The sequence below is a fragment of the Ochotona curzoniae genome, unplaced genomic scaffold (assembly GCF_017591425.1).
Source record: "Ochotona curzoniae isolate NIBS_2020 unplaced genomic scaffold, NIBS_Ocur_1.0 contig_605, whole genome shotgun sequence".
Lineage (NCBI taxonomy): Eukaryota > Metazoa > Chordata > Mammalia > Lagomorpha > Ochotonidae > Ochotona > Ochotona curzoniae.
In genome coordinates this window covers 1,965,228-1,977,914 of record NW_024466491.1, presented here as the reverse complement: position 1 = coordinate 1,977,914, position 12,687 = coordinate 1,965,228, and the positions used below count along the sequence as shown (strand labels likewise).

The 12,687-nt window shown below is 66.1% G+C and overlaps 1 protein-coding gene across 2 annotated transcripts; it reads right to left on the bottom strand.

Annotated features, from left to right (window-relative positions):
• Positions 1-7,500: 7,500 nt before the first annotated feature.
• TLE5 (TLE family member 5, transcriptional modulator) lies at positions 7,501-12,405 on the bottom strand. 2 transcript variants are annotated; one of them, XM_040990514.1, is made up of 7 exons: positions 12,288-12,405; positions 11,402-11,499; positions 9,902-9,965; positions 9,461-9,505; positions 8,937-8,999; positions 8,446-8,520; positions 7,501-8,243 (listed from the first exon to the last, which is right to left on the bottom strand). In XM_040990514.1, exons 1-7 carry the CDS (start codon positions 12,312-12,314, stop codon positions 8,022-8,024), a joined length of 594 nt encoding a protein of 197 aa, XP_040846448.1. In that variant the 5' UTR covers positions 12,315-12,405; the 3' UTR covers positions 7,501-8,021. The 2 variants fall into 2 exon arrangements, with proteins under 2 accessions (XP_040846448.1, XP_040846449.1); XM_040990515.1 differs by having other exon boundaries at positions 7,501-8,240.
• Positions 12,406-12,687: the final 282 nt, after the last annotated feature.

Sequence of the window (12,687 nt, the reverse complement as noted above, 5' to 3'; positions counted from 1 at the left end):
GGATCCAGGAACTTCCTCCAGGTCTCCCACGCGGGTGCAGGGTCCCAAGGCTTTGCGCCGTTCTTGACTGCTTTCCCAGGCCACAAACAGGGAGCTGGATGGGAAATGGAGCTGCTGGGATTAGAACCGGCGCCCATATGGGATCCTGAGACATCAAGGCAAGAACTTTAGCCTCTAGGCTACTGCGCCAGGCCCAGGAATCCAAATTCTAAACCCACAGAGGATCCAGAGGGTCCCTCCCTGCCCTGTGGGGTCATGCGGCCACCGCCCCCCATGCCTAGGGGTCCCTGGAGCAGCTGCCAGCAGCCGTGGATCCTCCAGACCCCGGCTCCTGTGGCCTGGAGCTCCAGGGGGAGGTGCTGGTCCCGAGCCCTTTGTGTGTGTGTGTGTGGGGGGGGTTGTTCCCTGTATGGCTCTTGAATCTGGGCAGAGTCAGGTATACAGTGGGTGCACACTAAGTGCACAGGCCACAAGGAGGCGACACCACAAATCCAGCCAGATGCAGCCGAGTCTTTCACTCACTGGTTCTTCGTCCCATTCATTTCTGGGTTTGAAAAGACAGAGACTGAGTGAGCTTCTATCCACGGCTTCATACCCAGGCCAGGAGCCAGACGCTTCCTGCGGCGTGAGTACACGGCCTGGGGCTGTGCCAGCGGTCTGGGGTGCAGGGCAGGCCGTCTGGGGGTGCAGGGCACGCGGAGGGGACCTGGCCAGACCTGACTCCTCCCACCCGGCTTGCCACCCCCACCATGGCCTGCCCCTCCACTCCACACCCCTTCCACCACCTCCTCACCTCCCAGTGCACCCAGCGGCCCCTCTCCCCTGCCCTCCTAGGCTCACACCTGGGCCACCCAGGCCCCACCACCCAATGTTATCAGGAGGAAAGATGGGAGGGGTTCCAGCCTCCAGCCCTGGGGGTATGGCCATCTCCTGAGCAGGTGTCAACGTTAAAACTTTTTTTTAAAAGATTTATTATTATTATTTTTATTGTAAAGTCAGATATACAGAGAGGAGGAGAGACAGAGAGGAAGATCCTCTGTCTGATGATTCACTCCCCAATTAGTTGCAACGTCTGGAGCCAGAGCTGATCTGAAGCCAGGAGCCAGGAGCCTCCTCCGGGATTCTCTCACACAGGTACAGGGTCCCAAGGCTTTGGGCGGTCCTCAACTGCTTTCCCAGGCCACAGGCAAGAAGCTGGATGGAAAGTGGAGCAGCTGGGATATGAACTGGTGCCCCTGTGGGATCCTAGTAAGGTGAGGATTTAGCCAGTAGGCAATCATGCCAGGCCCAGGTACCAACTTTTGCCCTTGGCCCTGGCAGCCCCGGCTGGCCCTCCTGTGGCTGGCACCATCCCAGGACGCCCAATCCCCTCCCTTGCGGGGCAGATCCCTATGGCCAGAGCTGTCCTGTGGCCTGCAGCCAGCCCAGCTTCCTGCACAGCTCCACCAGCAGCCCCTGCACCGTGATCTCGGGGTGCACACATACACACGCTTGGGGGACACAGGCTTTCGGTGCTGCTGAATGTGGGGTTCACTGCCAGGGCAGTTTCCCGGGAAGAGGAGGGGTTCTGTCCGCAGCAGCTGGGCAAGCCCGCACACACTGCCCAGTGTCAGGGAGAAGGCCCTGGGCAGCCAGAAGCCAGCAGCACCGCCAGCTCCCTGCAGACCCCAGATGTGCTTGGAGGCCTCATCCGACCACAGAGGCCCACCCCACCCCTGCCTCAGTTTACCCATCTGCAAGATGCCAAATGGGGGTGGGGAGGGCCTGGGCCCCTGAGTGCTCCCCTGTGGCTGTCCACAAAGGCTGCTGGTTCCTGGCTGGGATTTTTTTTTTATGATGTGAATGTGGGTTTGGGGAGAGAGAGGAAAAAAAAAAAAAGGAAGAAAGAAAAAAAAAAAGCTGCGAGGCGGCTCTGGGGCCACGGATGGCGCAGACCACCTTAAATCAGCCCTGCTACTGTGGCAGCGCTCGGCGCTCGGGGTTGGCTGGACGCGGCTGGACGCGCCAGCCAACGGGCGCGCGCTGCTCCCACCTGGGTCCCTGACGTGCCCACGGCCGCCGGCCTATGGGGGCGCGGGCAGCAGCGGCCAATGGCAGCAGGCCCTGGGCTCAGCCTCGCCAATGGGGAGGCTGCAGGGTGTCGGGGGGGGGCGCTTGGAGGAGCGGGGACCCGCGTGGACACCCGCGATCGCGGTGTAGGGGAGACCCTCCCCGTGCCCACGCGTGACCTTGCCCGAGCCGGCTCATGCGTCGCAAATGGATAAACTTGACGCCAGCAATGCCAGACACCTCCCAGGGAGGGACCCCCTGGGCTCAGCCTTGGGTGCCCCCCTACACCCTCACGGAGGGTGCACCTCCAGCTGGGGGGTCTCCAGGGCGCGCAGGCCGGTCGGAGGGGCGACTCGTGCTGAAGGACTACGCTGCCCAGAAGGCCTCGCGCGCAACGCCCGCCCGAGCTGTCCATCAAAGTAACGTGGGGCGCTCCCCCGCCCGCCGCGCCTTGCCAGCTCCCGCTCCCTCCCCGCCGGCTGCGGGCCCGGCGCGGTATAATTACAGCCCATTGATCCGACCCGGGCCGGGAAAGCGGCTCCCTCGGGGGAGGCCCGGCCTCTGGCTTCCGACATGGCCAACCCCTGCCTGCCGCGCCCCCAGCTGCGCCGCCGGGCCACCAGCCAGGCCTGTCCCCTCCTGCTGGCCAGCGCGCCGGTGACCTCGCAGCAGCTCCTGCGGGGAAGGAGGAGGGGGCTCCCTGCCAGGCCTGGCCTGCACCCGGCCCCTGGAGGCCTGGGGATGAGGGTTGTGCCTCTGTGCCTCGGTTTACCCAGCGGTGGGGTGACACTGCAGTGCAAGGGGGAAGGGACAGTGGCCAGGTTGGAGGAGCCCTCCCCCCAGAGTTTGGGAGATTGGGTCCTGACCCTCACATCTCCTGCAGGAAGGGGTCCCTGTGCCTGGTGGGGCCAATCTGGCCCCACAACCCCCGCTGCCCCTGCCAGCCCTGCACCTCGCCCTGCAGTGGCCTGGCATGGCCAGCTCGGGGTGTCCGGGCACTTCCTATGTGTGTGTGTTGGCATGGGGGGAATAGGTGGGTCCCAGCCCAGGGCCAGGAAGAATACCTGCTCAGATGGACCCTGGCAGGCAGCAGGTCCCCTTCTGCCACCCACGAGGGGGACCTGGCCGGTGGCCACTGTGGGCCAGTGGCTGGGAGTCTCAGAGGTATAAACAGGTGAGCTTGCAGACCTAGCTTGCCGCAGGCTGGCCTTGCAAACACGCAGCGCAGGGTGCCCCGTGACCTGTCCCCCTGGGCAGCCGTGGATGGCAGTGGTGAGGAGGGGCCTGGGGTAGTGTCATTCTGCGCAATGGGCACAGCAGCCCTTGTGGGGCCCTGACACGGGCCCACGTCCAGAGCTCCTGCTCACGGCATACAGGCCCCTGGCACCCACCAGGGAGTTGCATAGCCAGGACCCAGCTCACTTTCCCAGTTCTAGTGGGTAGCGAGACCTACCGTCCTGGCTGGGCCTTGGTTTCCCCTGAGGTTGCACCTGCTGAGATTGGCAGTGGTGACACAGGCAGAGAGCGGACGTGTTCCCCATCGGGGTCCAGTTCTGCCTCTCCCCACCACTCCCAGGCAGCCCCAGGTTTCAGGGGCCTGGTCCTCCCCTCCCCATGGCCCAAGTGACCCCAGCCCTCCAGCGCCCCCAGCAGCCTCCTTGCTGACAAGGTCAGCACCCAGTAAAGAGTCAACATGCAGTAGGTGTACCCCAAAACACGGGGCCTGGCCTGGGGTGAGAGGACCCTGCCTCTTCCTGTCGGCCTTGGTGACCAGCCAGGCCCAGAGACGCCTCGCAACTGTCCCAGGGTCACACGTGGGCACTCTGGGTGGCCCCCTTGCTTCTCATGGGCCCCGGGCAGGGGGGAGGAAGGGCAGGGTCTGGCGGAGTGCCAGTTCCCTGCCTCCTCGGCCACCCCTCTTGCTCCGGGTCAGGAACCCGCCGGGAACCACAGCCTGGGCCAGGAACCACAACCTGGGCCCAGCATGAACCCCGACAGGCCTCAGCAGGCCTGGGGTGAAAGGGGAGGGGAGGGCAGAAGCTGGCAGGGTTCCAGCAGCAGCAGTGGGACCCCAGGGGACCAGGGAGGGGGGTGGCTGAGAGTAAGAAAGGCCTGGAAGGAGAGGACGGGATGGTGGGGTGGGAGTGTGCAGCCCAGAAACCAGGATCAGGGCCTGCGAGGTGGGGGTGTCTGGGGAGGCAGGGGAACGCCCAGAGCAGGCAGCACTGGGCCAGCCAGGAGCCAGGAGCCAGGAGCTCCTTCCGGGTCTCCCACCGTGGCTGCAAGGTCCCAAGGCTTTGGGCCGTGCTCCACTGCTTTCCCAGGCCACAGGCAGGGAGGCGGATGGCAAGTGGAGCAGCTGGGATTTAAATTGGTGCCCCTATGGGATGCTTGTGTCACAGGCATAGGATTAGCCAACCATGCCATCATACTGGCACCACGATTATTTATTTTCAAGACAGAGAGAAATCTTCCATCTGTTGGTATGCTCCCCTGATGCCCACAGCAGCCAGGGCTGGGTTCCATCCAAGTCCCCAGCACTGCGTCCATCCTGATTGCTTGCCGGGGGTATCAGCGGGAGCTAGGCGGGAAGTGGAGCAGCCGGGACTCAAACCTGGTGCCCTGGACGCTGGTGTGAGAACGGGGTTGACTCACTGTACTACCAGGCTCGCATCCCCTTCAGGGTCTGCCCTCCCCGGGGAGGGGGCCTGTCCTCTGCCATCTCACTCCAGCTCTGCCTAACTGTCTTCCCTTGCCTGAGAACAAGCTGAGCTCGGATTCCCCCAGGAGCTGGGGTCCTGGGTAAGAAGATGGGATGGGGAGCCAGGAAGAGGGGCTGCAGGCACGCGGCATGCTGCTGGAGGTGGAGACCGGGCTGGCAGCGTCCAGGACAGCCCTTGCCCCCTCCCGCTGCACCCCTCACCCCTCTACCCGCTTCCCTGGGCGGCCCTGCTGGCCGCTGGCTGACGGGGTTACCGGGGCAGCTGCGCCTCCATGGCCTGGTCCCACCCCCAGAGGATCCTGGGGCCTCTTGTGGTTGCTATGGTTACCGCTGGCTTCCTCTGGCTCCATGGGAGCCTGGTGGCTGGGTGGTGGTGGTGGTGGTGGTGGTGGGGCCCTCCCTCTCCGCCCCCCAACACCCTTCCTCTGGCCTGGGGACTCACTCCACCTGTGGGTCGCTGAGCCGTGCCAAGTCCCCTCCCCACATCCTGCTGGCCCGTGGGCTGCTGGGGTGCCAAGCAAGGGATGGCACGGTGCTGCGTGCGCCCTGCTCTGCGCGAGGAGCTGGGGGGCGCCTGCTCCTCCTCTCCCTCTCCGCAGCCTCCTTCCCGTCCCCCCCTACTCCCCTGGCTCCCTGCCCGCGCCCTCCCCCGTCCTCCGCCTCATTAGGCGCGGCCGCGGCGCGGGGCCCATTAGCGGATCAATTAGCCGAGGTCGCCGGCGGCGCAGTCGTTAAGCACCGGGAGGCGCGGCAGGGAGGGGGGCGCGCAGCCCGCCCCGATCGCGCCCCCGCCTTCCGGGCCTTGGACAGGATGGAGGGGCTGGACGACAGGACCCCCGAGGCAGGGGCAGGAGCTGGGGGGGTCCGGCTGCTGGCGCCCCCGCCCCACTGCCGCCTGGCAGGAAGCTCTGGCTGCTCCTGCGACCCTCGCTCCCACACCCCGGGACCCCCTTGGGAACAGAAATCAGCAAAGTGACTTCACTGGCTCCACATCGCTCTGCCGTCAGCAACCCAGATCTGCCCTTGCCCCCTGGGGGCCTTGAGGGGTTCTGGGTGCCCAAGACCCCAAGGTGCCTTGCTGTCACCATGCTCGTTTTTCTAGATGTGAACAAGCAAAGGGGCAGGCTGGGACACAACAGGACCCCAGGAGGGCACTGGGGCGTCCTGTCCTGGACTGCTGCGGCAGTTTGCTTCTCCAGTGGCCACGGCAGCCAGGTCTGGGACCAAGACCTCCATCTGGGTCTCCCACGTGGTAACAGGGTGCAGGGGACCAGCACCCACTGCCTCTCCAGGGGCCTATAGTGGCCGGAAGCTGAAGTCAGGGGGGCGTCCCAGTTACTGTCTTTACCAGGGACCCTTGATTGCTGAGTATCTGTGTGTTTGTAAACCATGAGGCATATGTGAGCTGTTCACCATGGGGACAGAACATTCCACCGGCTCAGGGAGAGGGGACATAGCCTGGGGGGGTGGCCAAAGCGACCTCACCCACCGCCCCCCCTTTGGCTGGGCCAGCCTTCCAGTTCTTGCTGTGTGGTATTCCACACTGGGGCTACAGCTTTCACTATCAATGGACGTGGTGGTCATTTCCAGCTCAGGGCAGCTGGGACCGACGGCACTGGCCTCCCACACTGGCCAAGGCCTGGCAGAGAATCCTGGAGGTGTACTTCAGGACTGACCTGGGAGGGGGCCGTCTAAGCTGGAGGGGAGCAAGTGGTTCCCCCACGCGGGTGGCTCGTGCAGCGAAGTTCCTGTTTGTTTGTTTTTTTCTTATTTATTGGACAGAGAGAAAGGGCGAGATCTTCTATCCACGGCTCACTCTGCTCCCCAAATGCCCACCACGGCTGACGCCAGAAGCCGGGAGTTCCCTCTGGGTCTCCCTGTGAGCCCGCCACTGCTGCCTCCCTTGGCATGCGTCGGCAGGAGCCGGATGGGAAGCGGCACAGCTGGGATGGTGACAGACGTCTGGGCCTAGGAGGTGCAGGAGGGACGGCTTGCAGGCCCGTTCACGAAGACTTTAAGATCCTGGCCTGGTGGCAAGAGCGTAGGCAAACCCTAGGCTCTCTGACTTAACCCACTGGTGCCCCTGTGCCAAGCTGGGCAGACAGGGGAGACAGCTGTGGAGAGAAACCCTGGGAGGTGACCGCCATGGCTGGGCCCCTGCTGGGGTCCCCGCCAGCCACGTGGACAGCCAGATGGATGCAGTGGGCACCTGTAAGGGCTGGGCAGGGGTGGGAAGACTCACCTAACCCACAGAGAACGTAAAGGGGGACCCGGTGTGGCAGCCTAGTGGCCCCACTTCCCATCCAGCTCCCTGCCTGTGGCCTAGGGGAAGCAGTGGAGGACGGCCCAAAACCTTGGGACCCTGCACCTGCGTGGGAGACCCGGAAGAAGCACTGGGCTCCTGGTTCCAGATCAGCTCAGCTCTGGCCCTTGTGGCCACTTGGGGAGTGAGCCAGCAGATGGAGGATCTGCCTCTCTGTCTCTCCTCCCTGTAAATCTGATTTTCCAATAAAAAACAAACAGAACCTGGTCAAACCTAGCTGTGTGTCTTGGGCCTGAGAGGGGGTTACCTCCCCAGCCGCACCTTGAGACGCACAGGCCCAGCTTCCCCCAGTAGAGGCAGGCCAGGTGGGGCCTGCATTTTCTTAAAAACGTCGGTCTTTTTTCGCATCTTCTAACAGAGCAGGTGAGCCGGAAGAGGAGGAGCCGGAAGCGAAAGCCAAGACGAACTCAGTACCCTCATCTTTATTGGGGGAGGGGGAGGGAGGCTGGGTCACCCACCCCCACCCTGGCTTCTCTCAGCTAAGCTCGGCCCCTCCCGCCCCCGCTTTCCCCGGAGGGGGACCCGCGTGGAGGAGGTGAGTGGGCAGGGGCGTGGAGGGAGAGGAGGGCGTGGCGGGGAGGGGTGGCTGGCCTCGTGTTGCATGCAGTGCCAGGGTGGGAGGTTGGTGAGGGCCAGGCGGTCGCCCGTGGGCAAGAAGCGGGCAATGCGTGGCTCCCACGGGCCTGGTCCCCCACCTGCCCCCTCTGCGGCTTAAGCGGGTGTCACCTCTTTGGGCTGCAAGGGAAAGAGGAGGAGGAGGGAGGCCGGGACTGGGGGGTGTATGTTGTGTGTGTGTGTGTGTGTGTGTGAGGGGAGACAGGAGAGCAAAGCCAGAGGGGCGGCACACGGGCGGGGAGGACCCCGAGTGGACACTGGGGCCGGACACACTGCCTGGGCTTCTCCCTGCGCCCCGGCCTCGGCCGCCCGCTAATCCGACTTCTCCCCGTCGTCGTCCTGGTGGGTGTCCCCGTCATGTCCGTTCTTGTCCTCCTTGGAGAGGTGGGCCTGCGAGCCCAGCGCCGACAGTGACAGGAGGCCGGTGCCCGCGCTCACGGCGGGCAGTGCCGGCGGCTGCAGCCCCACGGGCAGGGGCGTCAGGGGCAGGGCCAGGGCCTGCAGCTGCGACAACTGGTGAGCTTGAAGCTGCTGCTGCAGGCGGCACACAGGCAGGACTCAGAGGCCTTGCCCAGCCAGCCCTGGGCCCAGGCCCCACCCACACCCAGGCAGCCCCATTCCCCACTCACACACCCGGGCAGCCCCGTCTCCCTGTCCAGTGCCCCTCCACGTCGCTGGCCGTTCCCAGCCCCCGTCCCCCCCGTGTCCCTGTCCTAGCCAGCTCCCGCACACCTACCCTGATAATGGAGTTCAGCTCAGGGGCGGTCACTTGCTTAGCCCTCTCAATGGCACCCAGCACCTGCTGCTGGTGCTGGTGGGAGGGAGAGAGAGAGGGGTCAGAGGGTGCCCCCTGCTGCTGGGGCGAGCAAGGGACCCCCCCCACTGCAAAAGCCAGATGCAGGTGGAGCGAGAACCCCGCAGTGGCTCTCCACCGCACACTCCTTGGGTCCCCCAAGCTCCCCCAAAGCCTGGAACGCATCCTCATCTTCCGTTTCTGCCTCGGCTGTTAGGAAGCCACCCCGAGGTTCCAGAGCTAACCTGTCCTCACACTACGACCCTGGCGTGTGGCCACACGTGTCTGCACACACATGTGCTTGTGTGCGCACCTCTGCTCGGGTCACACCTGCCCCCCCAGTGAGCCTGCTCCTGGGGAGCACCCAGGCGCACACCCCAGCAACCTGGAGGGCCTCTACCATCCCCTGCTGGCAGCCCCTGGGCAGACCTTACCTCCTGGGAGAGGTAGGGCAGGACCTGGGCACAAATCCCATTCAGCCGCTTCACGATTTCAGCCTGGAAGAGCAGAATGGGCAGCTCAGGGAGTGGGGCCGGGTAGGGGCAAGGCCAGGGCTGGGGGCACACATCCACCTGTAAGGGGCAGAGCCTGCAACCACCTGCATAGGGCGGAGCTGGGGGCGGGGCGCAAGTCACCTGTAAGGGGAGGAGCTAGGGGCAGGACACACACAGTCACCTGTAAGGGGCGGAGCCTGCAACCACCTGCATGGGGCGGGGCTAGGGGCGGGGCACACAGCCACCTATAAGGGGCAGAGCTAGGGGCGGGGTGCACAGCCACCTGGAAGGGGCGGAGCTAGGGGCGGGGTGCACAGCCACCTGGAAGGGGCGGAGCTAGGGGCGGGGTGCACAGCCGCCTGTGAGGGGCGGAGCTAGGGGCGGGGTGCACAGCCACCTGCAGGGGCTGTGCAGGGGTGGGTGTGTGGGTGTGTGCCTGAGGCCACCTGCCCCCCAGCACCTACCTGCTTGTGCATCTCGATATTCAGGCCGTAGGACATCTCGTAGTACTGTGGGAGGGTGGGGGACAGTACAAGGAGAGGGAGGTGGGGCGGGGACCCCAGGGGAGCTGACCCGCAGGGACAAAGACAGGGAGAGGAGGGCCCAGCTCCGCCCCCCACCCGCTCGCCCGCCCCGGCATTCCTGGACTTCTAATCTTTGTCTGTGGGTGGGCCCAGACGGCTGGCCGCCAGCCCCTGGGGAACTGGGCCTCCCGGGGGGAGGAAGCCAAGAGGGTAAACAAACCTGGGGCCCTCTGCTGACCCGCCCCCCACCCTCTGCAGGGCCTTCGGCTTGGGTCTCCCTCCACCCCTGCCAGCTCAGGACCCAGTGGCAGAGGCCCAGGCAGGGGACTCCAGGCAGCAGGAGCTGGGGTGCAGCAGCGGGGGGGACCCAGGGGCGGTTACCATCACGTAGTGGCGCTGCATTTCTGACTTCTCGCTGGCCAGTTTGTCACATTCCAGCTTTAGGCTGAGCAGGCACAAGGCAGGAGGGAAGGGGTTGTGCGTACAGGCAAAGGCAGGCAGGGGTATCCCCACCCTGACCCCTGGAGGGCAAACACGGGGCACCCCTAAGATGCTGGTGAGGCCTCAGGCTGCCTGTCATTTGCAGTTGGGAGGGGGGATCCCCAACAATGCCATCTTCCTGTAGCTGGGCAGGATCCCAAGGTCGGGGAGCATAGAGCCCTGACACCACACACCCCCTCAAGGGTGGCAGCAAGCAAGGGGGGGGGAGTCGCTCAGGTGGGCACCCTGTACCTGTGGGTCCTTGTGTGCCCCAGCAGGAATCAGAGTGTGGGGGGGTATCCCAGCTAGGGGTTCTCGGGACCCCATGGTGCAGACCCCACCTGACACAGCCTGCTCCCAGACCTGGCCCAAAGGCAGCAGGGACCAGCCCAGGGCTGTGACTGCCTGTGGATCCAGTCCCTTTGCACACCTGACAGGAGGCTAGAAGGGTTCAGGGCTCAGGAGTGGACCCCAAAAGCTGGGTGTTGGTTGAAAACAGTCCCCCAATAAAACAAGCATGGACACAACAGGTTTCTATAAGGCTGTTTTCCCTGGGGTGGTCGTCAGGCCAAAGGGGGCAGCTGCGGGCTCCACCACAAACCTCCCAGCCACGAGCCCCAGGCTGCTCTCCCACCCCAACCCTGCTGGGTACATTGGCAGGTTTCAGACCTTCCTGCCCTCTGACCCCAGAGGTGGACAAAATGTATCCATCTAGGGCTGTGGGAGTGCAGGGGGCAGGCTCATGGGGTGCAGGGAGCAGGCTTGGGGTGCAGGGGGCAGGCTCGTGGGGTGCAGGGGGCAGGCTTGGGGGTGCAGGGAGCAGGCTTGAGGTTGCAGGAGGCAGGCTGTGGGAGTGCAGGGGGCAGGCTCATGGGGTGCAGGGAGCAGGCTTGGGGTGCAGGGGGCAGGCTCGTGGGGTGCAGGGAGCAGGCTTGGGGTGCAGGGGGCAGGCTTGGGGGTGCAGGGAGCAGGCTTGAGGTTGCAGGAGGCAGGCTGTGGGAGTGCAGGGGGCAGGCTCGTGGGGTGCAGGGAGCAGGCTTGGGGTGCAGGGGGCAGGCTCGTGGGGTGCAGGGAGCAGGCTTGGGGTTGCAGGAGGCAGGCTGTGGGGGTGCAGGGGGCAGGCTTGAGGGTGCAGGGGGCAGGCTGTGGGGATGCAGGGGCAGGCTTGGGGTGCAGGGGGCAGGCTGTGGGGGTGCAGGGGGCAGGCTGTGGGGGTGCAGGGGGCAGGCTTGGGGGTGCAGGGGGCAGGCTTGGGGGTGCAGGGGGCAGGATTGGAGGTGCAGGGGGCAGCCCAGTGGTTGGGTCTCCATGTTCCCATCTGTGTAATGGGGCCCCACGTGGGTTCAGCGGGCGTCCCGCAGTGGGGGTGCTCCAGGTGGGGACCCCCAGCCCCCAGCTCACCTGTGATACTGTGCCTGCAGCAGCTGGAACTCATCTTTGATGCGGTCACATGAGTCCGACGTAGTGAATTTGAGCTGCTGGGGTAGGTGCGAGGAGCCCTGTGAGAAGGGAGCGTGCGGCCAAGGTTAGGGGTCAAGGCCAGCAGGGGGAGGGGGCGGGGCGCCCCTTCCTAGTCCAGGGGGCAGCTTGCTGTGGAGCGCCCCCCATCACCCCACTTCCTGGGTCCTGTTTACAGGCGCCTGGCACGGCCCACAGGCTCGCTTCCTGCCATCACTCTCCCAGGGGAAGCCGAGGGGGGACAGGGGGAGCCTGGAGCTGCCCCCCAAGCTGGAGGGGAAGCCTTGGGGGACCCGCCCTCGGCAGAGGGGAGGGGCGGGGAGACTGGCCCAGCAGAGCCCTGTTCCCAAGTTGGGGGGGGGGCGGGTGGCGAAGTCTTCTGGCAAAGAAGGGCCTATCCCAGAGTCCGAAGCCTTGAAGGGGGGTTCGCCCGCCCCAGATCCCCAGCGCCCCTCCCTCTGGGCCACGCTCTTCCGGGAGGGGGTGCGCTTCGGCTCGCCGTCCCCCCTCCCTCCAACAGGCCGCTTCCCCCACCCCCCAAACCAAGCAACCCCAAGCTAGACTCCCTGAGCGCCCCAGGCCCGAGGCCAAGGCCGTCCCAGGCCCAGCCTGGCTCGGTGGGGGGGGGGAAGGGGCACGCCAAGGCCGGGAACGGGGACAGGGGGGTCGGACAGTGGGTAAGCTGGAGAGGCTGGGGAGCCCCGGAGGGAGGGGTGCGCTCCAATCGGCGATCCTGGGGGAGGAAAGGGGGTGCGCTGGGCCCCGGGGCCTGGGAGCCAGGGGGTGGGGGGCGCCGGGCCGAGCCGGGGGGGCCCCCCCCCCCGCTTACCGAATGCCTGCTTTGTGGAAACATCATGTCCGTCGCGGCGGGGGGCGCGGGCTGTGCCCCGGCTGTGCGCCCCGGCTCGGGCTGCGCGGGGCGCGGGGCGGCCGCGCCTTTGTCCCGGCGCCTCCCGCGCCCGGCCTCGCCCGCTTCCTGCGCCCCCCTCCCCGCGCGCCCGGCCCCGGCGCGCCCCGGGCCCCCGCTTCCTGCGCGCCCCTCCCGCCCCTCCCCGCGCCCCCGGCCGCCGCTGCTATTGTCTAATGGCGGCGACGCCGGCCGTGGCCGCCGCTCGGCTCTGCGGAGACGCTGGGCTCCACCTGCCGCCGCCGCCGCCGCCGCCGCCCGAGCCCCGTGCGCGCCGCCGAGGGGGGCGCGCGCGCCCGGGGAGGCCCTGCGGATCCCCACC

Bases quoted from the DNA above. Each gene is read 5' to 3' on its own strand.
- TLE5 (XM_040990514.1), bottom strand. From the start codon at position 12,314: ATGATGTTTCCACAAAGCAGGCATTCG. The intron at 11,500-12,287 runs GTAAGCGGGGGG...CCCTTCTCACAG, and splicing joins TTCCACAAAGCAGGCATTCG to GGCTCCTCGCACCTACCCCA. The intron at 8,521-8,936 runs GTAAGGTCTGCC...CCCTCCCACCAG, and splicing joins TGCCCTACCTCTCCCAGGAG to CACCAGCAGCAGGTGCTGGG.